This window comes from Thalassophryne amazonica, chromosome 8 (genome assembly GCF_902500255.1).
Source record: "Thalassophryne amazonica chromosome 8, fThaAma1.1, whole genome shotgun sequence".
Classification (NCBI taxonomy): Eukaryota; Metazoa; Chordata; class Actinopteri; order Batrachoidiformes; family Batrachoididae; genus Thalassophryne; species Thalassophryne amazonica.
The window spans coordinates 20,508,788-20,535,535 of NC_047110.1; the positions used below are offsets into that span (position 1 = coordinate 20,508,788).

General features: G+C 41.3%; 1 protein-coding gene across 1 annotated transcript in view; it reads left to right on the forward strand.

Moving 5' to 3' along the window:
* LOC117515332 (kinesin-like protein KIF21A) overlaps positions 1–26,748 on the forward strand; it is a 249,863-nt gene that overhangs the window by 212,137 nt on the left and 10,978 nt on the right. The window contains 4 exon segments of the mRNA XM_034175837.1: positions 9,695–9,869; positions 10,644–10,808; positions 13,492–13,609; positions 13,816–13,986. Coding sequence (XP_034031728.1) covers positions 9,695–9,869; positions 10,644–10,808; positions 13,492–13,609; positions 13,816–13,986 — 629 coding nt within the window.

Sequence of the window (26,748 nt, forward strand, 5' to 3'; positions counted from 1 at the left end):
TTTGAGGAGAATAGGCACAGGGCAATGCTCCGGGTCTAACTTTTGTTTCTCACACCACCACGCAAACAGCTTCCATCTGTTGTCATACAAAGCCCTGGTAGAAGCAGCATGTGAATTAAGGATAGTCTGAACAACAGCCTGGTCACAAGAACTTAACAAGGAGTCTGGCCCCTCAACGGCCACACATACAGTTGAAGGCGTTCTGGGTGAGGGTGCCAAATCCTCCCCTGTAGCTGTGACAACAAATCCTTCCTTTCCGGGAGAGCCCAAGGTTCTCTCTCGAGGAGTTTGTAAATCATGGGAAACCAAATCCTCCCAGGCCAGAATGGAGCAACCAGCAGCACCCTGTGGCTGTTCTGATGTATCCTGTGCAGTGTTAACATCAGCAGTGGGAGAGGAGGGAAGGCATAAAGGAGGCAATCCGGCCACGGGTGAGCCAGTGCATCCTGCCCCAGAGGGCTGTCTGGTTCCAAGAGGGAGTACCATCGTGGGCAATATGTCGAGGTGCTTGATGCGAAAAGGTCCACTTCCGCTGCACCATATTTCTGCCAGACCATTTGGACCACAATCGGGTTGTCTCCACTCTCCCGGTGGTGGTTTCTGTCTGGAGAGTAAATCCGCTGCGCTGTTCTGTACACCGGGCAGATGAACTGCTCTGACACTCTGAAGGCGAGACAACGCCCATAAGAGAAGCTTCTGAGTTTCTGCCAATGAGTGATTGGACCTGGTGCCCCCCTGATGGTTTATGTGATAGACTGTTGACGTGTTGTCCGACCGGACAAGAACATGTCTTCCTCTCATTGCCGGGAGGAAATGCTTGAGAGCTAGTCGCACAGCGCGAAGCTCCAGCACGTTTATGTGTTGGAGTCTCTCCTGGGGACTCCAGACACCCCTCACCATCCTGTGATTCCACACGGTACCCCAACCTTTGAGTGATGCATCTGTAACAACCACCTCTCGGCGAGAAGGAACAGAGCCTAGAGGGACACCCTTGCAGATGAAGTCCACATTCCCCCAGGGTTTGAGGTGCAGGAGGCACTGGTTGGAGAGTCGTACAAGCCTGTGCTGATGCAACTTTGAGTTGAGGCCTAGGTTGTTGATCCAAATCTGTAGGGGACGTAAAAACAGAAGTCCCAAAGGTACCACTAGTGACATTGCAGTCAATTTGCCCATCAACCGGAGCAGCAAACCAAAAGGCAGCGTCACAGCCCGTTGAATGTGTGAGACGAGACGAATTACATCGTCCACTCTCTGCGGGGATGGCGATGCAGTCATTGTCAGGGAGTTGATGGCAATGCCGATGAAGGTCGTTTGTTGACTGGGAACAAGAGAACTCTTTGCAAAGTTCACTGTGAGTCCTAAATGAGAGACATGGTTCAGTAGAAGAGCTGTGTTGTTGTGCGCCTGCTCCTGAGTCGGAGCACAGACAAGCCAATCGTCTAAGTAGGGTAGGATTCTTAATCCAGGAGCTTGCAGTGGGGCTAGTGCTGCAGCCATACATCTGGTAAATGTACGAGGGGCGAGAGAGAGGCTGAAAGGAAGCACCCTGAACTGGTATGCCTGACCTTCGAAAGCAAAGCAGAGAAACTGCCTGTGATGAGGTGCCACTGGCACATGGAAATAGGCGTCTTAAGTTGACACTTGTGAACCAGTCTCCTGGTGTGATAGTTTGAAGGACGTCTACTGTACGGAGCATGTGAAACTGCAGCACTTTGATATAACGATTCAGACGTCGGAGATCGAGGATAGGACGAAAGCCGCCATCCTTCTTTGGAACAAGGAAGTAAATTGAATAGAACCCCCTGAGCTGGTCTGAACTGTGAACTGGCTCTATGCCCCCCTTCTCCAGGAGTTCCAAAATCTCCTGTTGTAGGGCAGCAGACTGCACCGAGTCGAAAACAGTCATCCTCACCCCATTGAGCTTTGGAGGACGACATCTGAACTGAATTCTGTAACCTTCGAACAAGGTTGAAATGACCCATGGGTCTTGAACTTGAGCCTCCCAGTGGCTGAGTTGATTTCGTGAAAAACGGCTGGGGGCCAAACATTGGCAGTCAGACCCGACCACCTCTGCCTCGCATCCCTGAGGACCCCTGGGCGTGATTACTGGAAGCTCTGTGAAACCGTTCAGTTCTCGGGGGTCTGCCCATAGGCTCACGAATGGCAGGCTGCTGGGAGAGCTGGCCCTCAACTGCAAAAGCACGTGCAGCTCTGGGAGTCGGCGGATGCCTGGATGTAGAGTGAAAAGCTGTAGCACGTCTGACTGGCTGAGGTCTGGAAGACCGGTGTAGGTCAACAAATTGTTGCTGAGATTTACTAGCCTCAACAGCACGCTCCAAAGTTTGTTGGGCCGCAGGTCCAAATACTTGGCCTGGAAGAACCGGCAGTGAACGGAGTGTGCCTCTGCAGGATTCGGATAGGGGGGACTGCGCAAGCCACACCTGACGTCTAGTGATGGTAAGGGTTGACATCAGTCTGCCAAGCTCTCTGGACATATAAGCAAAGGTTTGGAGTGAGGCATCACTAAGACTTTGTGTTGCATCATCAACCTCTGCCTCCCTCAAAGACTTTGAGAGGGCAAGGGCTAAATGGGACAGTGAGTTGCGAGCAGCTATGTCATAGCTTTTGGTGAGGTCATCAGTGACCCTACACTGAGGACATGGGCAGCGGGCATCCGGCCGAGCAGCATCAGCTGGAGCCACAACCAGGTTTGCAATAATGCTGTCAACGGCGGGCATACGGTTCAGATCATACTGCGCCGAATCACACACAGAGCTAAGGGCTCTGCAGTCCTGTGATAGATGGTCAATGATTTGGGGTCCGCCCAACATCGGTGAGCTCTCGATATATGGTTTTGAAACTGGAACGTTGAACTCAAGCTTCTGAGTGACTTTGAAAAAGGCACTTGAAGCAGTGGTTTCCGCAGGGGGATTGTCGACCCTAAGCCTGGATAAAGTCAACTGAACAGCTTGCTTGACAAAGGATAGTCCAGGTCCGGTTTGCGGCATGGACTCTGCCTCAGAGGTACGAGAGCCCACTAATGAATGGCTTGGAGAAAGACCCCTCTCATACTCATCCTCATCAACAAAGGCCCTGTCAACATTGTGGACTGCATGCAGATGGCTAACGCAAGCCCTGATGGTTACAAATGGAAAGACAAAGCGTGAATCACTTGCAGTGTAAATAGTAACACGAGGCACGGAGCGTGAAGCACTCCAGCCGCAGACTCGGCACGAGGCACGGAGCGTGAAACACAGTGTAAAAGCTAATACAAGGCCCGGAGCGTGAAACACTCACAGCCACAGTCATAACACGATGCACACAGCCGAAAAACTCACAGCCCAAGTGCTAAGTCACTTAGAGCATCAACGACAACACTAGCTGCTAGCGGAGCTGTTAAACTTAGCAAATGGCGGCAGTGCAGATGAAGTACTTCAAGGAGTGGAAAACACTCACGGCAAGCCCAACACAGTACACTATACTGGTTCTGATACACACACTACCACGTAGTTAACGGGGTTAGTGACACAACTAAACAAATAGCCAGCTTTCATCGAAACAACACAGCTATTGTGCACAGAGGAAAATACCCAGCAGGGCAGCGGCAAAGGCGTGAACCCGACGTTTAGGAAGGTGTACTCACGACAGGTATCAAAGAATACAAAAAACGGTGAAGCCATGTCTCGCAGCCTCTGGAGGACGTGTGCAGTGCATGTAGCTCCAACCGAAGGTGGGTTGCGAGGCTACAAGCGAGAGTGGCAATCGCAGCTAAATGCGTTCTCAACCTCTAAGAATGCGAGAATGTAGAAAAAAAGCGAGCGCTGGGTGCGTCTGGTATATAAAGACAACCAGTGACGTCACCCAGGTCACATTCAATGGCGTGACTTTGTTGGTATATATTCTCAACCTCTGTGCTGCGCACATGTAGTTATCCAGGTGCTAAAGCACCACCCTCTGGCGGTCAGGAGGAATGAAATAGAACAAACGGGTATTGATACAGTGGGAAATACTGTCATTGTTTAACTTTGAAAGCACAGTAGTGTTGTCAGCTCTGCAGTTTCACTGTATTGTAGCATATAATTGCATGTACCAGCATATCACAGAAGAACTGCATACACATTAGGATGACTGTCTGCTCCTTGTAAAAAAAGATGGAGTGCCAGGAGCACCACAACAGGCATGCTTCCATGCTGTCACCAATTTGTGGTGTCTTGGATACCCTCATGTGTGAGCTTGCAAAATGTGGATATAAGCAGATTTTTTTCTGAGGCTCCTCCCTTTCAGGTTTCAACAGAGGCTCATCTGTCTCCAGCTCACCTGAATTATTCATGACACTAAATGTTGCTGTTGTTTATTTTATTATTATTATGAGTCCCATATTACATATGGTGCATCCACAAAGTATTCACAGTGCTTCACTTTTTCCACATTTATGTTACAGCCTTATTCCAAAATGGATGAAATTATTTTTTTTCTCACAATTCTACACACAATACCCCATAATGACAATGTGACTTTTTTTTTTTTTTTGTAAATTTATAAAATAAGTAAAAAACCCTAAGAAGTCCAGCCTGTCATGAAGCTCAAAATTGAGCTGAGGTGCATCCTGTTTCTGTTGATCATCCTTGAGATGTTTCTACTGTTTTGCCTAATTGGAGTTCACCTGGGGTAAATTCAGTTGATTGGACATGATTTGGAAAGTCTCACAGTTGACAGTGCATGTCAGAGCACAAACCAAACATGAAGTCAAAGGAATTGTCTGTAGAGTTCAGGGGCAGGACTATCTCGAGGCATAAATCTGGGGAAGGGTACAGAAGCAGTTCTGCTGCTTTGAAGGACCCATTGAGCACAGTGGTCTCCATTATCTGTAAATGGAAGAAGTTCAGATCAGACCAGGACTCTTCCTACTGGGCTCGACAATAGCACTGGTCCGATGGCCCGGCGGCCTTTTTTACATGTTCCGGGCCACCACGGGCCAGTGAAGTTCATATTTCACTGGTCCGTATGGGCCAGTAAGAATTAAAATCGCTTTGGGCAGACTTATTAGTCTAATGCCGCGTTCACACCGGGCGCGATCAGATGCTACAAATTCGCGGGGGTCGCGTGGCAACGGACGCACCTCCTTCGCCCGGTGTGTCGCTCTGCTTTTGCTGCGAAAATTCGCCCCGGTGCGTCATCAAATAGGAGGAGCTTCCATTCAGCTCGCCGGCTCCGGTTGTCAGTCAAGTTAACATGACGGACCTTGATCACACGGAGCGAGTTGTTGTGGAAAGCTGACAAACATCATGAGACGTTCCCAATTCAGGCAGTATCGTTATTTGCTGCAGGAGCTGCGTCTGGATGACGGCTGCTTTCAGCGGTCCTTCTGCCTCTGCAGGACCCAACTTGAGGACCAACTGTCCCGTTCACGCGCGCACATGTAAACAATTAAAAAAAAAAGAAAAAAAAAGAAAAATAAACTCCGCTCCCGCTGCTGTGGGGCTGCTGCTCCTCCAAAAACTCTCGTCATAGTTGTGAAATAAAGGACAAAAGAGACATACGTCCTGCTCACAGGCTGCTACCAGAGACAGGACATGTTGCACCACTTCGGTGCAGACAAACTTCGTCTGCAGGCGCATCTTCTGATGTGGCGCAAATTTCGCTTCAACATCGACGCGTCAGTTTCGCTTAAGCAAGATCGAGCGCAGTGAATATTATGAATTTCTTGAAACCTCCTGCCCCTGGGCAGAAACCAGGAAAGCAAAGGAAAGAACAGCTATCACCCTCAAAACAAGCACAGAAGAGGAAGGCTGCTGATGCTGAATATGAGAAGAAAAGGGTGAGGAAAACTTGGCAAACTCCCTGGAAGAAAAGACGGCCATGGCTGGAGCGTGATGAGGAGAGTGAGGTTGTCTTCTGTGGAACTTGTAGGGCCATGCCAGAATATGCTAACAAGTAAGTATAAATATACCATGTCCTGGTAGACAATGTGGTATGATTTCATACGCCAGTTTAAAAGTCTAATCAGTATGCCCTTGTGGAAACCCCACGGTGACAACATTAGCAAGGGAACTTGGTTTATGAAATTTAACATATTAATTTTGTAAATGATCAAGAAATAAATTTATTTTTGTATTAATGTCTGAGTGTTGAAAAAATTCCTATCAGTTACCTACCGACATTTTTTTCAAAGTTTACTCACTTTAAGGTTTTTATCATGTAGTATAAGAATTTTGTGTTTGTTTTCAAGTGTTTTTACATTAAGGAAACCCAATTCTAATGTCTGAGTGTTGATTTAAAAAATTCTTATCAGTTACCCCCCGGTTCGGCACAGGCGTGAAAGTATGGGCCAGTGATATTTTCATCCGGGCCAGTAACTTTCAGATTCTACTGGCCCTGTGGGCCAGTGCATAAATTGCCTTATTGTCAAGCCCTGTCCTAGAATTGGCCACCTATCTAAACTGAGCGATTGGGCAAGAAGGGCCTTATTGAGGGAGGTGTCCAAGATCCTGGTGGTCACTATGTCAGAGCTCCAGCATTCATCTGTGGAGAGAGAACTTTCCAGAAGGACAACGAGCAATCCACCAATCAGGCCTGTACTGTAGCGTGGCCAGATGGAAGCCACTCCTCAGTAAAAGGCACATGGCAGCCTGCCTGGAGTTTGTCAAAAGGCACCTGATTGCTGTCAGGCCATGAGAAACAAAATTCTCTGGTCTGATGAGACAAAGATTGAACTCTTTGGCGTGAATACCAGGTGTCATGTTTGGAGGAAAACAGGCACCATCCCTACAGTGAAGCATTGTTGTGGCAGCATCATGCTGTGGGGATGTTTCTCAGTGGTGTGCATTGTAGAGGTGTCTGAGGTGTCTGTCATCAAGTGCAAATGTGTGTCTCTGTCTTTATCACACCTTGTGATGTACCTCAAGATGAAATATGACAGATTGCATTTCAGACATTTTCAGCGTGCATTCAATTTATGCAGTGCAGCCCCATGCCATCAACAAGCTCCTACCATAGTTACAACTTACACACAGCAGTGCTGCGTGCATTTATGTGCACTTTTTCCATGGCATGTTTTTCTTTTGGACCATCATGTGTGGTTGCCAAAGTACACAGTACAGTACTACAATAGTAGGCCTAGAGCAGAACCCCGTGGCACACTATATTTCCCCCTGAAAAAAATGTAGATACTGCGTGATGAGAATTATACTGTCTTCTGTCAGATCCCGCTTTTTTAGATACACGGCACACGCTCACCCTCCGATGAGTGTGTTTGTGTACAAAACCAGCTCTCCGTCTCTAGGGTCTGACCTTCGTGTCTCCACGGGTATTACCCGGCAGGGCTGCACAAAGGCTGTTCAAGCTGGTGGCGAGGAGATTCGTCTAGCTGCTCACTGCCTCCATCCGGACATCCACCCCGCTGAAGCTGATCTCGCACCCCGGTCGAATAGCCTTTTCTGGAACCAGGATACGAACCGGCCACGCCCGTTAACTGCAGCTCTCCTCTTATGGATCAGGGCTTTTGGAATGTTGCTAGATTTTGAATTTAGTGACTCGTACAGCGAGTCCCCAGGATGTTATTTTCATTAAAAAACCAGACTAACCTTTTAGAGCCTTTTTTGATGTTGTACACCCAATAAACTTTAACTTTTACACCTTAAGAAGCATCAATAATCCAATGTCCGAGCTTTAACACTTTAACTGCATGCTTGGAAATTTATAGCAGGTTTTGAAAGTGCCAATAACATAATCAACATAGATTATATGGTGATAATTTCACAACAGTAATTCAAGTATAATTAGAATAATGATTGGCAGAGATTTTTGTTTTTAATTCAATAATTCTGACTGATCTTACTTTGACTGGGACTGGATTGACTTCTTAACAATTGTTTCTAGGAGTGAGGGAAGGAGGTTTTTGAGGTTAGGGTCCCCAGTTCGATGAATTTGATTTCCTCTTCATCAGCTATTAATCGTTAGCTGACCACGATCCTTGTGTGATGTTGTAATCCTTCAGGAAGTTAATCCACATAAGAGTTTATTCCTTCTTCAATCAACCAAAAGTTGATCTAATCCATTCTGGTATGCGGTGATGTTCCTTGAGAGAGAAATCATTGAACATTCCCCACTCAGACTTAAGGCCAGTGATTATTCTCCAATGTTCTGCTACTCCGTGACTGGACGGCCTGAGTGGGAGTTGAAAACTCAAACGATCTTTATGGCTCCAATCCTCTCACTCCACGATTCCAATTGATGCTCACAAGATGGTCAAGTCTTGTGATCTCCTCGTAGCAGGGGAGAAGTGGCAACAGCACCTCTCCCTGGAAGAATAACCCCGTTTCCTGGTGTTTCACAGTTTATATATGTGCTTGACTCTTGTTGTCTTCAGATGATCTTGGTTACCATGGGGATGCTGTTGACTCAAAACCTCCTCCCTTCTCCTTCTGCTTACTGGAAATTTCTGCAGCTCCTTACCAGTAACTTATTGCTCAAGTTCCTCTTTTCTATTAACACTTCAACTTTTCTGAGAATTCATTCTCTTAAATCATTTCTTTAAAATCACATCAATCATATTCAATCATTTCATTACAACTCTTTCACATAAAAACAATTCATATGATCATATACAAACATTTTCATTCCTTATTGTTCATTTTATATTTTACCAACATCTTAATCATTTGATCAGTTGTTTAACATCAGCTTTTCTTGCCCTGCTTGCGACATCATCTTCACTTCCTCGTTTTTCTCTGACTCTGCACTCTTTATGAAAAACAACTCATATAATCATTCATTTCACTTATTTGTAACATACTTTTTCTAATCAACTCTTAATTTTAACACATTAATACTTCATTTGTTATTTGTAACATACGTTTTCTAATCAACTCTTAATTTTAACACATTAATACTTCATTTGTTATTTGTAACATACTTTTTCTAATCAACTCTTAATTTTAACACATTAATACTTCATTTGATCATACTTGTCATGTTAGAATCATTCTTAGACATATTCCATCGTCTTCACCACTGAGTTCATTCCATGGGCCTCCCCATTTGCAATGGAAAAGTCCGGTATAACCTCACTTACTCCTGTAAGGTACCAAACACTGTGCAGTTTAATCCAACAGCATGTATATTAATTCCATGGCTCGTATTATATTCCAAGATGAAAACAAGCTGAAAGCAAGCTTAAAGTCATCTTTCCTGACACTTCCTAATAAATGGATCATCCACTGAGAGAACCTGACCAGACCTTCCAAAGTAATTTTTAGATCTTTTCAACAGTATGATGATCATAATCAAACACAGCACTAAGGTGTAATTGCTGCAGCACTGTTACTGTGTTTGTATCGATGACAAGCAGCAGATAGTTCCTTACTTCAGTAAGGAAGTAAAGAACCCTGAATAATAAACATAAATGCTTCTTGAAGAGATTGATGCCCTCATTTATCCCCGTGGACATGGTTACTAAGGCTCTGCTACCACTGCTCTTCCTACTACTCCTCTGCCTTCTCTTGTCATTTAAATAACATTAGGAATAGCAATTAACCCAAAGACCATCTTTCTACAAGTTAATGTTCCAGGTCCATTGTTGAGCAGTGCTCTGTTCCACTATAGTTTTGTTTGTGTGCTTCCTACAGATTGCAGGAATTGACAAACGAGGTTTGTCGCATGCTTAAGATTCTAGCATTCTTTTTTGGTGTTACAGACCGGACCTGTAAGGTGTGGAACCTGGTGACTGGTCAGGAGATAATGTCCCTAGCTGGTCATCCAAACAATGTGGTATCAGTCCGCTACAGTTCCAGTTTGGTCTTCACCGTCTCCACATCCTACATCAAAGTCTGGGACATCCGGGACTCTGCAAAGTGCATTCGAACATTAACGTGAGTGTGGTTGTATCAACAGAATCTTGCTTTTGAGTTTCTAAACTGTGAGGGAGGTGTACCATTGCATGCTGTTAATATATGGTAAAAATAAAGTTTATTCATTCATGCACCTCAGGATGCTGCAGTTTTAATTGGTATATTAAAGCAAAAATATCAAAAACTTTAATTTTAAGCATGTTTAAAGACTTGCTGTTTGTAATATATACCAACATTACATATTTAGAACAACATTGTAACTCTATGTGACATAGAAGTGTGGCCAAGCACCCCGTGACCACTTTAATTTACTTTAATGTCTTAAATCATATTAATATTAATTTTAAGGTTTCGTGGTGAGACTCTCCAAAATTCGACAGTTCTGACTTTAGGTGTTGAATTGATATCACTAATTAAAATTTATCTCTCTAATCAAAATTTTAGTGCACGTCATCTTATTGAGACTCCTGCGACATATGTAACAGGTCCACAGCTGGAGTCCTGCTGGCTGAGAGACATGCTGGATTATTTTCTGAGCCACATGCTAACATGGGAAAGGGATAGAGACATTCCCTCTTTCCTTCACTAAACAGGGTGCGGCTTGGAGTAGCAAATTTCTATTTCTTTGTTCTAAAGAGTCCAAAATATTTTGTAGTTTATGATGCATCTCTTCATTGTTTGATGTATCTTTGGCAACAGCCTTGGTCTGTTTTTAAGTCTGAATGTCTTACAATGTGTTGACTTGCTGTAAACGTCGGTACAATTAACCCTGTACTGTAAATGTTCCATCCTCAGGTCCTCCGGTCAGATTAATGTTGGAGATGTTTGTGCATCCACTACCAGCCGAACGGTTGCCATCCCATCAGGGGAGAACCAGATCAACCAGATAGCGCTCAATCCCAGTGGCACAGTTCTGTATGCCGCCGCTGGAAACTCTGTTCGAGTCTGGGATCTCCGAAGGTAAGGAGAGCAACAGCAAAATTTAGATATAGATGCACACTAAACCACTGGATCAAAACTTTTAACCTTGGTGTTGACACAGATTTGTGTGGGAACTTTTAAAAGTTTGTGTTTTGGCTCAACAGCTCTCTCTATTTTGTTGCCGTCCACTGAATTCATGTGTCTCAGCTCAGTTTGGGACAGATTATTGTTTTCATGTTAAAGGCTACTGTTCTATAAAAAATCAGCTGCATTACCTGTGACACGAGGACAAATTTATTAGTCCCATATGAGATTTAACATTTTCTTCAAAATTTTCCTAAGTGCTTTTTTCACAGAGCAAGGAATTTTCATCACAGCATTTCTAATCATCCTAGTGTTATTTTGGATGCTTACAGTATTTTATAGAATTATTTAAAAAACTACCAAGGTCAAAATAATTAGCTCCCCCCGATGATAATGGTCAACTGTGTGTCCTTTTTGCTGGAAAACAGCCTGCAGTCATTTGTTGTAGTTTTCAGCACATCTCAGACATGTCTCCTGAGGGATGCCAGCCCAATCCCCATTCTTTGGTGAATCTCTCAAGCTCCTCTTGATTGGATGGTCTTCTGGCATGGACCTTGGTCTTCAGTTCGCCCCGTAAATTTTCAATGGGATTCAAGTCAGGACTTTGTGCAGGCCAGTCGATAACGTTTGCTTTGGTCTTCTGGAGATAGTTCTTCACCAGGAGCCATGTATGTCTTTGTTTGTTGTCGTGTTGGAAGACAAAGCCACATCCCAGACCCAGTTTTGCTTCTGACTGCTTGAGGATTTCTTTGAAAATCTTCACGTATTTCTCCATGATTCCTTCCACCTTGTCATTTCATTGGTGGATTGTATGTCAAGTGACATTCATTATTTTGTCCCACTGTGTGACTGACGTCATGTACTGTGTATTTGTGTGCTATTTACTGTGCATTCTTACCCTGTACATATTGAAGGACAGCACTACCTTTTTATAAAAGCTATCCAGTATGCCATAAACCCATTGGTGTTCATGGGGATATATCTTTTAGCAGCTCTGGAAGCCCCGACAGATGAAGAATTGGACAGTATGCTATTGCATTTTATTTATGTATTTATTATTTTGCTGTATTGTGGAAAGCAGATGTGTGTTTCCGCACAGAGCTTACAGCGAGTTCTGCTAGGGAAACAAAGTGGCGCTTGCTATAAGCTCACCAGTGTGTCAACAGATCGCATGCGGGCCAGTCAACTGCTAGCCACACACAGGCACAAATAGACTTCAACCATCTTGGCTTGTTTACCTGTTAAGCTATTTATAGCACCAAACATATGCATTTTAGAAATGATAATAGAACATGGTGGTAAAAAATGACTTCTTCACACAAAATAAATGAGTTTGTTGACAACCCAATTAGTTTTTTCTGCACATTATAACGGCTCATCTAATTTAAAAACCTGTCAGTCTCTATTAGTTTTGATAAATTTTTGTTGCTCCTCTCAGGAAAATAAAAACACTTAACTGTCAGTGCATGAGATCAATATGACCTGCTTGGACACACTGTAAATTGCTTTGTGAATTGGATGCTGAAAAATTAGTTTTCAGAGCATTGCATCCATGTTTCCTCATCACCATCTGAAGTTTCTACATTACTGCAGTACTCCTTAAAGGTCACGCTGACAGGCGTTTTGTCTGAAGTGCCATTGCAGACCCTGACAAAACTTGTGCTCCATCATGAGGTTTACATTCACTCAGTCGTGTTTGTGCCGGAATAATCGAGTGCATCGTCTCCTGGATGAGGAGAATGAATGAGGAGGATGAGGAGGATGAATTCTGTGTTTTTGTTCATAATTAATATTCTGTGTTCTGAAGGTTTAGGGTAATCCTCTGATACAGTGTTGGTTTTATAATAAACAAGATGTTATATTCTGGAAAAGTTTGTACACTTGCAATGTTCATCTTAATCCACATACAGGTTTGTCAGCTTCCTGTTAAATTGATGTTGTGTAAATGTTTTAGCCCCCTGAGATGCAGGGATAGTTCCTTGATTTTTTTCCATACTTTGAGTAATACCCCCTTTTAAGGAACTGTTTTTAGTATGCTGACCATGTGCTGCATATCAAAATGTTCAGTCTCAGCTTTCAGGCATTTTTCTACAACACTGTAGAGAAATAAACTCTAAACCTGAAAAAATTAATGTATTTAGAAAATCTTTATTAAAAATACATCTTTATTCATGTGGGTAAACTGCTTTGGTGCTATAAATGGGTTTGCCAAAGTCTTACCCAGGTAGCTGACATAACTTAAGCACAAATTTGTGTGTATGGACTTTTGATAAATGAGGTCCCAGGAGCAGACTGAGCAGAAGGTTTAGTGTATTGTTTCTATAGAATAATTTTTCCATTTGACTTTTTTTTTTTTTTTTTTTACTTTTTACCGAGTTACAAAAAAGCTTTAAAATGTCAGAAATTGCAAAAAGAAAAAAAGAAAAAATTGGAAGCATCGCAGAGCGCTCACTTTAGTTTTTCCATGCGTATATGTAGTAGCTGTGTTGACAGAGCAAAGCTTGGCACATGATTGATTCATCTGGTGAGAAGAACTATACTTCAGTATCTGTCATTCTAATTGATCTCTTGTTAGGCTTGTTTTTGAGATTGTGCTGAATTATTTACACAAATTATTGACAAATTGTCTTTTTATCAGGTTTGCATTCACAGGGAAACTCACTGGTCACCTTGGTCCAGTAATGTGTCTGACTGTGGATCAGTCAGGAAACAATCAAGACCTGGTGATCACAGGGTCCAAGGATCACTACATCAAGGTGTGTTTACAGCCAGACATTTTATTCTAGCAGATCTGAGATGATGTCCTATGAGCCATGGCCCAAAAGGCATGATAAAATATTGTTTTTCTAAATTGCTATAAAATATAGAGCTGCTAGAAGTGAAATACTTCCAGCTAAAAACTCTGTAAATCAAAATGTAGAGCGTAATGTACCATGGTTTTTTGAAAATGTTTCTGTCACAGCTGTTTGAAGTGGCTGAAGGCTCCCTGGGGAGCATTAGTCCTACTCACAACTTTGAGCCACCCCATTATGATGGCATTGAGTCACTTGTGGTCCAAGGTGACATCCTCTTCAGTGGCTCCCGAGATAATGGCATTAAAAAATGGGACTTGGACAGAAAGGACCTTGTGCAGGTATGTCATGATTACAAAAATTGTCCAGCCACTTTGTTAATGTAGCATTGCAAAGATACTGTTTGTGGAGTCAAAGATGGAAGGACTCATTCAGGTGTTTACTTCACACCCTGTCACACTCTGTCCTCTATTAATATTCCATTTGGTGTTATGTGGAATAAAAAAATTGAGTGACTGATACGTAAAAGTTGATCAACCTTTCTGCTTTCTCCCAATCAAAGAGTTTAAGTGTGAGTGAAAAGTCTGTATGATTTCCAGTGTTTGACATTGTAATGGGGTAACTTTATATAAAGTAAAGGGCCTTTCACATTGAACACGTCAGGCCAATCCGTCAAGGCTTTCCAATCCGTCGGATGCATTTCCAACGTGTCGTGACGTCAGACGCTTCGCTTCGGAAGCGGCAAGGGGGCAGAGATTGCTACGTCACACTCTGGCTGTTTCCACAACCTGAAAAAAGTTCAGCGATCGCCATCTTGATTTTGAGTTGCCTGAATCACAAAAAAGCTTTATAAAACAGCAGTAGAATGATTTTCCAATCACCCTACTGGGAGAAGCTTTTTATTCAACTACTTTTCAGAGTGATGCCAACCGAGGGAGGACTGACAACTTGGTGGGATATCGATCGAACCGCGACAACGGGCCGACCCGCACGGAGAAGCCGGCCTTCAGGCATTATTCCTGGGCAGACCGAGGCAGGCAGCCGGGGTGATGGAGCAAACCCACTCAGTCCGAAATCTCCCACTTTTTGGATATATGCGAAGTCCCAGTTTGACTAACAGAGTTTAGTTCTGCAGCTTTATCGAGGTGAGAATATTATTAAAATAAAACGTGACGTTTGCACTGCTGTGAAGGTTTAATGATCGGCTAATGTTAGCTTAGCCTTTTAGCATAGTTGATCTGAGTGAACGCTTTAATTTGTAAATGGCTCAGTCTTTTTTTATTTTTACCAAATAAAGCTACAGCTTTTTTCGGAGACCACAAAAGCTCAACTTTAAATAACTTTTTTTTTTTCTTTTTTTTTTCGGGCGTTTTACTTTTTCCTAGTTTTTTCCCAGTTTTTTTTCTGTTTTTTTTTTTCTTTTTTCCTTTTTTATGTATAAACTAGTGTTTCTTTATATTTAAATAAATATTTTTATTTGTCCCAATCAGGAACATTTGCTGTGCAGACAACCAAACTTCCATTGATGAGCTGAACACCATGAAGTCCAGTCGAAAGAAAACATCTCTGCTCTTCAAAATAGGATAAAAGTGTCTTCAGCAACACCACCAGAGTTCACAGCTGCAGAAGAGACCTTCATCGGGTTCCGAGAATTCAGCATAACATCACTTGCTTCTAAATAAAAGGCTCTTTCAACAGCAACTATTTTATTATTTTTTAAAAAGCTGTTTAATTTTATATTTTAACAATAAATGAACGCATCATTAAAAATGTCCAGGAATCAAAGTCAAAAGACATTTGCACAAGTAGAAGCTCTCCACTTATTGCGCTCAAATTCATATTTTAGAAATGACTCTGTCCTGATAACAACATTAAAGGCAATTACATATTTTGACGAAATTACAAGTTGAAATGACTATATAAAAAAAAAATTCATCATGAGGTTTATGTCACAGAAATCCTACTTTACAATCACACTGCAGTCATTGTTAAATTATTTCCTGTTGCATTTATAATAAACATTTGTATTTATTTACAGTGTCTGTTTTTCTGGTTGAAATGAGATATAAATAATCTACCAGACTTAAAAAAAAAAAAAATGTACAAGTTTCCATGTTTTTTTTATTTGTCTCAAAATAAATGTCCGAGGTTCCTTATTTTAAACAAGAAATTATCTAATCTGAAATAACAGGTGGTTTTAATTTACAAATGAAAGGTTTCTAAAGAACCATTTATTGATTTATTTAGCTATTTTAATTACAAGTGTTCTGAACTTTTTTTTTAACAGTAATCAGAAATTTTGACAACAAACAAAAAAAACATTTCCAAGGATTTTTGGCCCGACGCGTCGTTCCTATTGGACAGCGCGAAGCTACGTCACAGCTCAGAGCGGCAAAAGTTGGATTGTGTTGAACTTTAACCGCGTCATTCTGCCGACAAGCGGCAATGCGCGCTTCCGTCAGAAGCGTTGGTTTAGCTCGGCTTTTGACGCGACGCTTCTGACACATCTAAAAAGCAACGCGTCTTCATTGAAAATAATGCTTTTTAGACCGATTTTTGACGCTTCCGACGTGTTCAGTGTGAAAGGCCCCTAATACTATGTTAGCAAGCAGGTTTTTCATACAAAATATCAATGAAGAATTACACAGGGGCCGATATGTTACAATTTACTGTTACAGTCACAAAGGGAACCCAAATATTCAGGGCAGCCAAGACAGGAGGAATAATTTAACAAAAGGTGATTTATTGTGCAACCACCAACAAAACGGTAATCGTGAGTACAAAAATCTAAAACGTGGAACCACAGTCTCAAACCATGAAGGAAGGACCCGAGGGATAAAGGCAGGAAATAACCACACACTCCAAAAATCCACATGCAGAAAATAAAACGTGATACGAAAAACGGAGGGAATGACAAAAATAATCAAAGCTACAAAACTAACGGCTAAGAGTCAGAGTACTTCATACCACAGTGAAGCAGAAACCAAAGAGCACAGATACTAATTAGACAAGACACACAACAGGTGCGACACTGGAACTAAGGCTACACGTGTAATAATCTAACAGAACAAACAAATTCAATGTTGCCAAATTTGATCAATGACCGAGAGTAGAGAACTAAAAGACCATACGATAAATAAAAATCAATACAACCAATGATCAAATAAACCAAAAAACAAATTTGGACGACACCATACATTAATAATTCTACATACGAGCAGGGAGCCACGATAACCACAAACGCAACGGGGAACAAAAATCAACCCGACAACAATAAGAGTACAAAGAACACGCAAGACATATAGCAAAACCAGGTCACAGATCACACTGATAATAAACATCACAAAGATCAGGAAGAACCACAGATAAAGGAGACAGATAAACGCACACACACACACACTGGACACAATCAAATGACAGACACAGGAGCGAATACACACACGTAGACACAAGGCAGGAGGAACAGTGGTGCACATAACAAATAAGACCCGAAACAGCACAGAATCGATAACAAACAAACCCAGGTCGGATGACCCCACATCGTCTGATCAGATGCCAAAAAGCTATAGTTTGGACTATCTGTTATGTTTGCCTCATAGCTCCATTACAGTAAAAATGGTGACAAAGGTCAATTTCAGTTTGCACAGGGGTCAGAAGTTAGTTACTCCAATTCCGGTAAAAAGTGATGCGCGTTATTGGTTGAGCTAATAAGGCTTTGAAAAGAAATGGTTTGTGCCATCTGTTAAGATGAGTTATCACTTTACGGGATACCATACAGTACGTATGTGATCTATCCAATGAACTTTGATCTTGTTTGACTGTTACTTTAGACACCAAGCATTCAACACAGTTATTCCATTATGATTCCTATTAGCGCAACCAATAATAATAATAATTCAGTTTCATTAAATATTCTTCTCAAAATGATTGGACGTCTGTGGACTGCATTTATATAGCGATTTTCTGTCTGAATAAGAAGCTCAAGGCACTTTTCAATGTTGCCTCACATTTAGTTATTCACACACACACACACACCTGGATGTCAACATGCTGCCGCATATGACTTGACATCGGAATCAACTTTAAATTTAGAACCTTGCATAAGGACCGGTAGTGATTTTCTGGTCTGACGGGAATTTGATTTCGAGATCCTCTTGTCTGAAACCCACTTTAACCACTATACCATCACCTCTCCTTCACCCTTTATTGACCCCTACTTGAGTACAGCTGACACCTTGGAATGTCCCCACCATATATTTTTGGGTAGACCTGACCTTGAACTGGAAGTACTTTAAAAAAGACTGTCGGGATTGTGGTTGCACGGTCTCAGGAGGACACTGAGGCTGGATTAGGCTGAATCTCAATTCTACTCCTCAGCCCTTACCCTTACCCTCCGTTTTGCGCAGGCACGAGAGACAGAAGGGTGTCTCAATTCTGTTTTTGGAGCGAGGCGGAGGGGTAGGTGAAGGGCTACAAACCCCTCCAAACAGAGTGAATCTGGATGCACACTCCATTTGGAGGGGTAGGAGGAGCTTACTGCTATCTCCAAAAAACAAACATGGCGCCCAAAACATGGCGCCCAGAGCCGCACACATGAAAGCGGCTTTCATTACAAATTACACTGTTTACAAAGTTATAACTTGCCAAAACCTTTACAGGCAATTGCCTATGACAGTATCATGTATGCTGCTGGATGCATGTTGCGTATATTGCCGTTCTGAAGAATATCCTAACTTTGCTTGTGCGCTGTGGCGTTACAATGCCTATATACACGAACGCTACGATAAGACACTTTTATATCTCACAATGAAGAAAATCGTGATAAAGGATAAGCACGTTAATTTGTATGTTCAGAAATCTTTGGATAATCTCAATCCCTGCTGTTGGATTTCAAGGTCTGTAACGTGTCTGTATTTAGTAAACAAACAGGGAGCCTGAACACACTCATCTCCTAATAAGCTTTCAGGCATAAAATGAGAAGTTTCACCAGTGGGAGTAAGCTGAAAAATATATATACACATGTATATAACACACAACCTGATGTCCTAATAGACTGATATTATTTGTCAAGGAAATAGGGCTGGATGCAAAAAAATGGGAGAATTTGAAAAAGAAATATAAGGTTAACAGAACTCGATGCAGCCCATAACATACATACAGGTGCTGGTCATTTAATTAGAATATCATGAAAAATTTGATTTATTTCAGTAATTCCATTCAAAAAGTGAAACTTGTCTAATGTATACATTCATTCCACACAGACTGATATATTTCAAGGGTTTATTTTAATTGCTAATTAATTCATTAATTACAAATCAATCAATGATTAATCAAAAATATTAATTACTATTATTAATTATTAGTATTAACATTAATTACTAATTAATTATTAATACTATCAATATTATAAATTACAAATCAATTAAATTAACATGACATGATTGCGATGTGTCGAAGAAATCTGCGACTTCTATTTCTTTGCATTTATGCAGAAAGGTGAGAAAATAAAAAGAGCAAACAGGCTACTGCAACAAGTTGCATTTCAGTTGCCATGTTAACAAACAGGCAGTTTTACACGGGCAGTTTTTTTTTTCTCCTAAGGCGGAGGGTGTCTCAATTCATAGGGCTGGCGGCATACCCCTAAACCTTACCCCTTGTTTTAAAGGGGTAGGCGTAGTGGTAGGGGTAGGGCCAAGGGGAAGGGGAAGGGGTACAAAAAAGAATTGAGATTGGGGGTTGTTCTCTCGCTCACACACAGTGCAAGTTGTTCGCTCTCTGGACCAAAATCTTGGACAGATTTGCATTTGAATGCTCTGTGACCATGTGACCCCCTTAAAAGTAGGTTAAGCAGGATGCTGACAAACTATGGTTGCCAGGCCATACTAAATTGCAGTCATCAATATTCTGCTAGGTAAAGTGGGTGGTCCTTAAGGGGTTTTGGTGAAATTCATTTGTTTAAATTTGACGGGTCTGAGATGCACTCATTTTGGACATCCAGTTCAAATGACATGAAACTATGAAATTATGTTCAAATGGTTATGGGTACAAGAAAAGGCGAGTGATGCACTGATGAAGTGCATTTCTGTATCGCTTTTAGGTCGACTAACCAGACTCTGCTGTCAGTCAGCATGACACAGTGTTGGTCAGTCGGTGAGACAGAAACGATTTTCTGCTTTCACTGTCATGTGCTCAGCACGTCAGTTCATAGTGACCTTGAAGTAAACTTTTTCTGCAAAATCCCTGAGGTGTGAAACAACACAAAGAAATGAAATGGGAGGTAAAAGTTGCACCATGACAGTCTGCTCTTTGACTGAACGCACCCTGCGATTCTACCCATTGGCTCAAGAACCATTGAGCAGCAGCTGTGTCATGATGCACAGAAATGAGCACTTGATCACTAGAATATAGAAGCTGAAAGCATTGCATTGAGCTTTCTGACACTGACATGATAAAACTGCAAACTACATCCTGAATGTGTTGCTGTGCATGTTTCCCACAGGAGGGGAGATGCCCTCTGTTCTGTGGCGCTTGCTGCAGCTGTGGGGCCTGCATTGCTGTGCCACTGCCTCCCAGTTTGGTGCTATGTGGCACTCATGCAGCTTTTTTCCCCCAAGATCATTCTTGTTCACCCCCCTCCTCATAAATAGAGAACAGGTGGAAACCATTACCACCTTCAGCTTTCTGGGTATCCACATCTCTGCAGACCACACCTGGACCTCCAACATCAGGGGTGTGGTTAAGAAGACTCAGCAGTGGCTACACTTCCAGCGTGTCCTCAGGAAGAACAACCTCAACACGAAGGTGCTGCTGGCCTTCTATCACTCGTCGGTGGAGCCCATACTGACATAATGTCTGGGTGTGCGGTACGCAGGCTCCACGGGTGAGGATAGGAAGGTGGTGTAGAGGGTCATAAACACTGACCTAAAGATCACCACTCCCCTCTGCCCAGCCTGGAAAACATCGCTACATCCTGCTGCCATGGATAACATACAATCCAATCTACCTCTGCCACTCTGCAATGTGATTTTCTGAATTTTTTTGTTTAGATTCTGTCTCTCAAGGTTGAAGTGTAACTCTGATAAAAATTACAGACCTCTCCATTCTTTGTAGGTGGGAAAACTTGCAAACTCGACAGTGGATCAAATATTTATTTGCCTCACTGTATGTGTAATAAAATCGAATGACACAGGGATTAAAATATTGAATACGCTTACTAGAATTTATTTAATACTTTGTACAATAGCCTTTGTTGGTTAATAACAGTTTCAAGACACCTCCTGTATTGGAAAAACTACTTGCGGGGGTTCCGGTGACGTCACCACACCGAATGGCAGCCTAAAGTAACCTCTCCACAACGAATTATTAATCTCGCCTCATATCATAGCCAAATAGGACATTTTCGACAAATACTAGAAAGTGTTGATGAGGCGAAGATGGGGAAAAAGGATGGACAAAAGAAAAACTCAGCTGTAGAGTCTGACAATGGACAAAATACAGCAAGCAGCTCCTCTGCACAGGTACGCGATGAAGAAGCTAACGCCGACTCACGTGGCTAGCTTAGCAAAAGTTTTGGAAGAGATACAGAACTTTCATAAAGACGAGGGACAGCAACTGGACGAAATCAAATCTGAACTCACCAACGTCAGTGCTAAAATAGCAGAGGTGGACATGCGAACTGAAAATGTGGAAGACTGTGTTCAAAATATTGAGCAAATTCTAAACAAGGTGATAAAGGTGATGAATCAGCAAGAAGATAAATTGCTCGAACACGAAGGAAGATCTTGACGGGAGAATATACGGCTGTATAATGTACCCGAGGGAGCCGAGGGGCCGTCGATGGTGGACTATGTTGAGAAAATATTACGAGAGACCCTGGAGGTCCCCGACACCACGGAGCTTGGCATTGAGAGAGCCCACTGGGCGCATGCCCCGAGACCCTCTGGAGATACGGACAAACCGCTGTCGATAATAATCAAGTTTCTCTGCTACACAACCAAAGAGGACATTCTGCGGAGGGCATGGGGCAAAAAGAAGGTGTTTTTGAATGGGAGACAGGTATATTTTGATCAGGATTACGCCCCAGCAGTTCTGCAGAAGCGTAAAGATTACTCCGAGGCAAAGCAAGTATTAAAGCAGAACCAGACCCCGTTTCCTGCTAAACTACGAGTATTCTACGAGGACGAGACGAGACCGTACCAGACAGTGGTGGAAGCGACCAAAAGACATGAAGGACAGAGGACTGCCCATCTCTGTGGTCACACAGAGAGAGAGCCTGGCCGAGCAGCTGTCCCGCACTGTGTGGGACACGGTGGGAGGTCACAGACAGAGGGAGAAGGGGGAGGAGCGAGAGAAAAATATCAGAGAGAAACTGCGTGTCTTCAGGAGATAAGTCCCACCCTCATAGGAGAAAAATCATAAACTCTGATTTAAATCGGTGGAAAATTATAAGTTCTGAATAAGTGGGAGAGCTGGACAGAATCAGATTTAGACTGTATTAAGTTAAACTTGCTAAAATGCATGGATCAGTGTGAACTGTATTATTGGTACATCTATCCTTCTCCCTCATCCAAATGAGAATATATACACAAGGGAGGAATATAATGTTCCATTTCCAGATGATGGACAGAGACTGCTTTGGGGGCCCTCACCCTACAGGTAGCAGAGGATTTCCCCCACAGCTAAAGGTTCTCTTTAGCTTAGTTCAGGGTCATTTCCAAGAGACCCCAACCTTGGAGCCACACTTGTTTTATTTTCTTTTCATGTGTGTTTTTTTGTTCGGGAATGTTCGGGGAGTAGGCTTGTTAGTTTTTGTTTTGACAATATCAATGTTACATATGCAGATTAATTTATATGACTACTGGCACTGTGAAATTCATCTCATATAATGTCAATGGGCTGTTGAATCCAATCAAACATAGTAAAATTCTGTCAAAAATGAAGAAGGAACAAGCCCATGTAGTATACCTACAGGAAACTCACTTAAATGACAATGAACATAGAAAACTTACACGCATGGGTTTCACTAATTTATTTTTTTCATCTTATAAAACAGGACATAGAAGAGTCGTCGCTATCCTTATTTCTAACAGGCTAAATTTTGAAAAGATTTTTGAAATGAGAGACAGAAGGAAGATTTATTTTAGCAAAAGGAAAGATAGAGGGTAACTTGGTCACTTCATTAAATATATACGCACCACCTGGAAGTGATGTTAGCTTCTTTCAAAAAATTACTGATATTATGGTAAAGGAAATGGAAGGAATTTTGATCTGTAGGGGAGATTTAAATATATACTTACAACCCCAGTTAGATAGTTCCAATAAAAAAACACCTTGTAGGAAAGTCCCTTCATAAAAAAATAAAGGCACTTTTCGAGGACGTTGGACTAATAGACAGAGGTGTCAAGTAACGAAGTACAAATACTTCGTTACTGTACTTAAGTACACTTTTTAGGTATCTATACTTTACTCCATTACTTATTTTTCTGCCTACTTCTGACTTCTACTCATTATATTTTCACACAAGTATCTGTACTTTCTATTCCTTACATTTTTAAAACAAACAGCCTCGTTACTCTTGGCTTCAGTTTAATGTTTATATATATATATTTCACGTCATGTGCGCCTGTAATCAACTTTTCTGCAGCGCGGCTTTGCTTTGAACCGTGAACCAATCGAAGCAGTGGTTTGCAGATTGAAGCAATGCTTCGACCATTGCTTCGTTTATTTCTTTCTTTCGCTTAATTTTCCCCCGCTAAAACCCTAAAGAGCATACTTCTGTGAGTATTATTTACCTTTTCTATGTTAAACCGACCTGTTATGGTCTTCTGAAACAGTTGATGGATGTATTTTATAACTTAAAAATGGGAGCGACGCTAACGCATTTGCATGTCTATGGCATTTTCAATGTTAAAACGTAGCATTAAGCAATTGCAGCTGTCATCACGTTCGGGTGCATTTGTTTTCAAATTGTAATATTTCTTAAATTTATTTTTGTTTATATATTAATAATCTAATGATTATTATATACAATTCTAGAGAAAGAGGCAAAAAGAACCTGAATAGAAACACAACAGAAAATATAAAAGCAACTAACAATGAACATACGTAAATAAATACATACATAAATAAATAAGTGTTTCCTGTGAACACCTAGTGACTCTTACACCTCCACTTCATCCCTGTCTTATTTAATGACAGTTTGTTTTGGTCAAACCATATTTTCATTGTGTTAATTTCTTCAGTGATTTTCTCCAGAACTATCTGCCAAACTAGAAAACTGCTGCATCCTAGTAAGAGCAGAATACTACTGGAATGAATTTGAATAAGGAAAGTTGTGTTTTTTTGTTTTTTCCTTCACTAAATGGATGCTGCACTCGCTGCAGTTTATTGTCTGGAATAGTCCCAGATTGCATTTCAGAGCTTCTAGAATTGAAACATTTTCGTGCAGGTGGTGTTGGGGGGTAATTTTGGGTTTTGGGTCTTGGGCCACATGTAGAATGAATCAGTTTTTAAATTAAGCTTTCAATTCATATAGTGGCATCTACCTTTTTTTTTTTTTTTTTTTTTTTTTAAAGGTTACTTTATACTTTTATACTTTAAGTAGGTTTTGGAGCACATACTTTTTCACTTTTACTTGAGTAAAGAGGTCAAGTTGATACTTCAACTTTTACCAGAGTGTTTTTAAACTGCAGTATCTATACTTCTACTTAAGTAACAAATGTGTGTACTTTTGACACCACTGCTAATAGATATATGGAGAAACTTCTTCCCCATTAGAAGACTATACACACTATTCTGCCCCACACGCCTTATATACAAGAATCGATTATTTTCTAACATTTGGAAAAGATAAAGATAAGATAAAAGATTGTGGAATTGGGACAGTAGATCTAAGTGACCATGCACCTATTTACTTAAATGTTGATTTTAGCCTGCAGGTAAAGAATACTACATGGAAACTAAATTCAAGTTTATTAAATGATTCTCAATTTAAGGAAAAATTTAAAAAGGAAATCAACCTATATTTAGAATACAATGATAATGGTGAGGTCTCACCCCCCATCCTGTGGGACGCCCTAAAGGCTGTATTAAGAGGGAAAATTATTGCATTCTCATCATATAAGAAGAAAATAATGAATCAAAAAAATGAAGAATTGCAAAATAAATTAATGGAACTGGAGAGAAAACACAAATTAAATTTGGAGCAAAATTTATTAGAGGATATTAAAAAATTAGGAATGAAATTAATAATCTAGCCACACAAAAAACTAAAAAGAAACTAATGTTTTTAAAACAGAGACATTATGAATGTGGATCTAAATCTATGAAGATACTAGCCTGGAAATTGAAGAAAAAAATGGCAGAAAATACAATTTATAGAATTAGGGATCCAAGAACAAGCAAAATAAAAAATAAATTAAGTGATATTCAGAAATCATTTGAAGTATTTTATAAAACTTTATATTCTAAGGTACCAGGAGATAATTTAGATCAAATTGATGCTTATCTAAATTCTTTAGAGCTGCCCACATTAAATGAGGAATAAAATGAAATAATGATTGCTGATAGAAGGGGAATTAATAAATGCAATTACTAGACTCAAATAAATCACCAGGATCAGATGGCTATACAGCTGAGTGGTATAAGAAATTTAGAGATGAATTAACACCTATTATATTTCCCACACTGAATTGGGTTTTAAAAAAGGCACAAACACCGCCCAGTTGGAAGGAGGCGATCATATCGGCTATACCAAAAGAAGGCAAAGATAAAATGGAGTGTGGATCCTATCGACCAATATCTGTTCTTAACATAGACTACCGATTATTCACCTTGATTATGGCCAGACGAATAGAGAAGTTCCTACCTACATTAATACATAATGACCAGACAGGTTTTATACAACAATGCCAAACACAAGATAATATACGAAAGACATTACACATCATAGTTCATATACAAAAAATAAGACTAAGGAAATAGTGATGTGTTGATGCAGAAAAAGCATTTGACTCTGTTAATTGGGATTTTTTGTATAGGGTGTTATGTAGGTTTGGCTTCCATGATACAGTTGTTAAAACTATACAGGCATTATACAACAGTCCTACTGCTAGAATCAAAATAAATGGATCCTTATCAAAGAGCTTTACTCTGGAAAGAGGCTCCAGACGGGGCTGTGCATGGTCACCTCTACTTTTTGCATTATACTTAGAACCGTTGGCTCAGCACATTAGACAAAACAATAAACTTAAGGGAATCTTTATAAAAGGTACAGAGTATAAATTAGCCTGCTATGCAAATGATATTTTAGTGTATTTAGGACAACCAACATATGCTTTACCTGAATTGATGAAATCATTTGAGCAATATGGCAAATTATCAGGATACTAAGTTAATATGGGTAAGACTCAATTGCTTGCATACGAGGTCTGTTAGAAAAGTATCCGACCAGGCTGACACCCCGCACAAACAACCAGATCATTTCCAACGTGAAAGCTTTGTTGATCCGGGACCTCGTCCGACTTTCACAAAAAGGCAGAAGATGTGGACATCAGCACTTTTTCCGGCACATTCCACCGTTACAGGAGTTTTTTTTTTTTTCATGGAAAAAGAAGCCGAGGGACGCGCCACGGAGCCGTTCATTACGCGGGACAAAACCACCTTTCCAGTCGTGTGACTATCCGATTGTGATTGTGCATGAGCTGAACATGCCAGAACATGTCCTGTGAGGCTTCATCACAGCGTTTCTTTTCGCCATGCAGCTCCACCGCAACGGGCAGTATTCCTCCACCTTTGTTCCTCTTTCCATGACAACAACTCCTGTAACAGTGAAATGTGCCGTTCATTTCTAAACTGGGCGCTGTCTTGATCCGGTATGTCCTCTGACTAGCACAGGAATTGTGAAAAGACGTGGACATCAGCACTTTTTCCGGCACATTCCACCATTACAGGAGGTTTTTTTTTTTTCATGGAAAAAGAAGCCGAGGGAAGCGCCACCATGCCGCTCTTGACGCGGCACAAAACCACCTCGGTGTTGGTCTCTCAGGACGGCTTTCAGACGGATTCCGGTTGCTTTTCTGTCGTGTGAATATCCGAGAAATTGA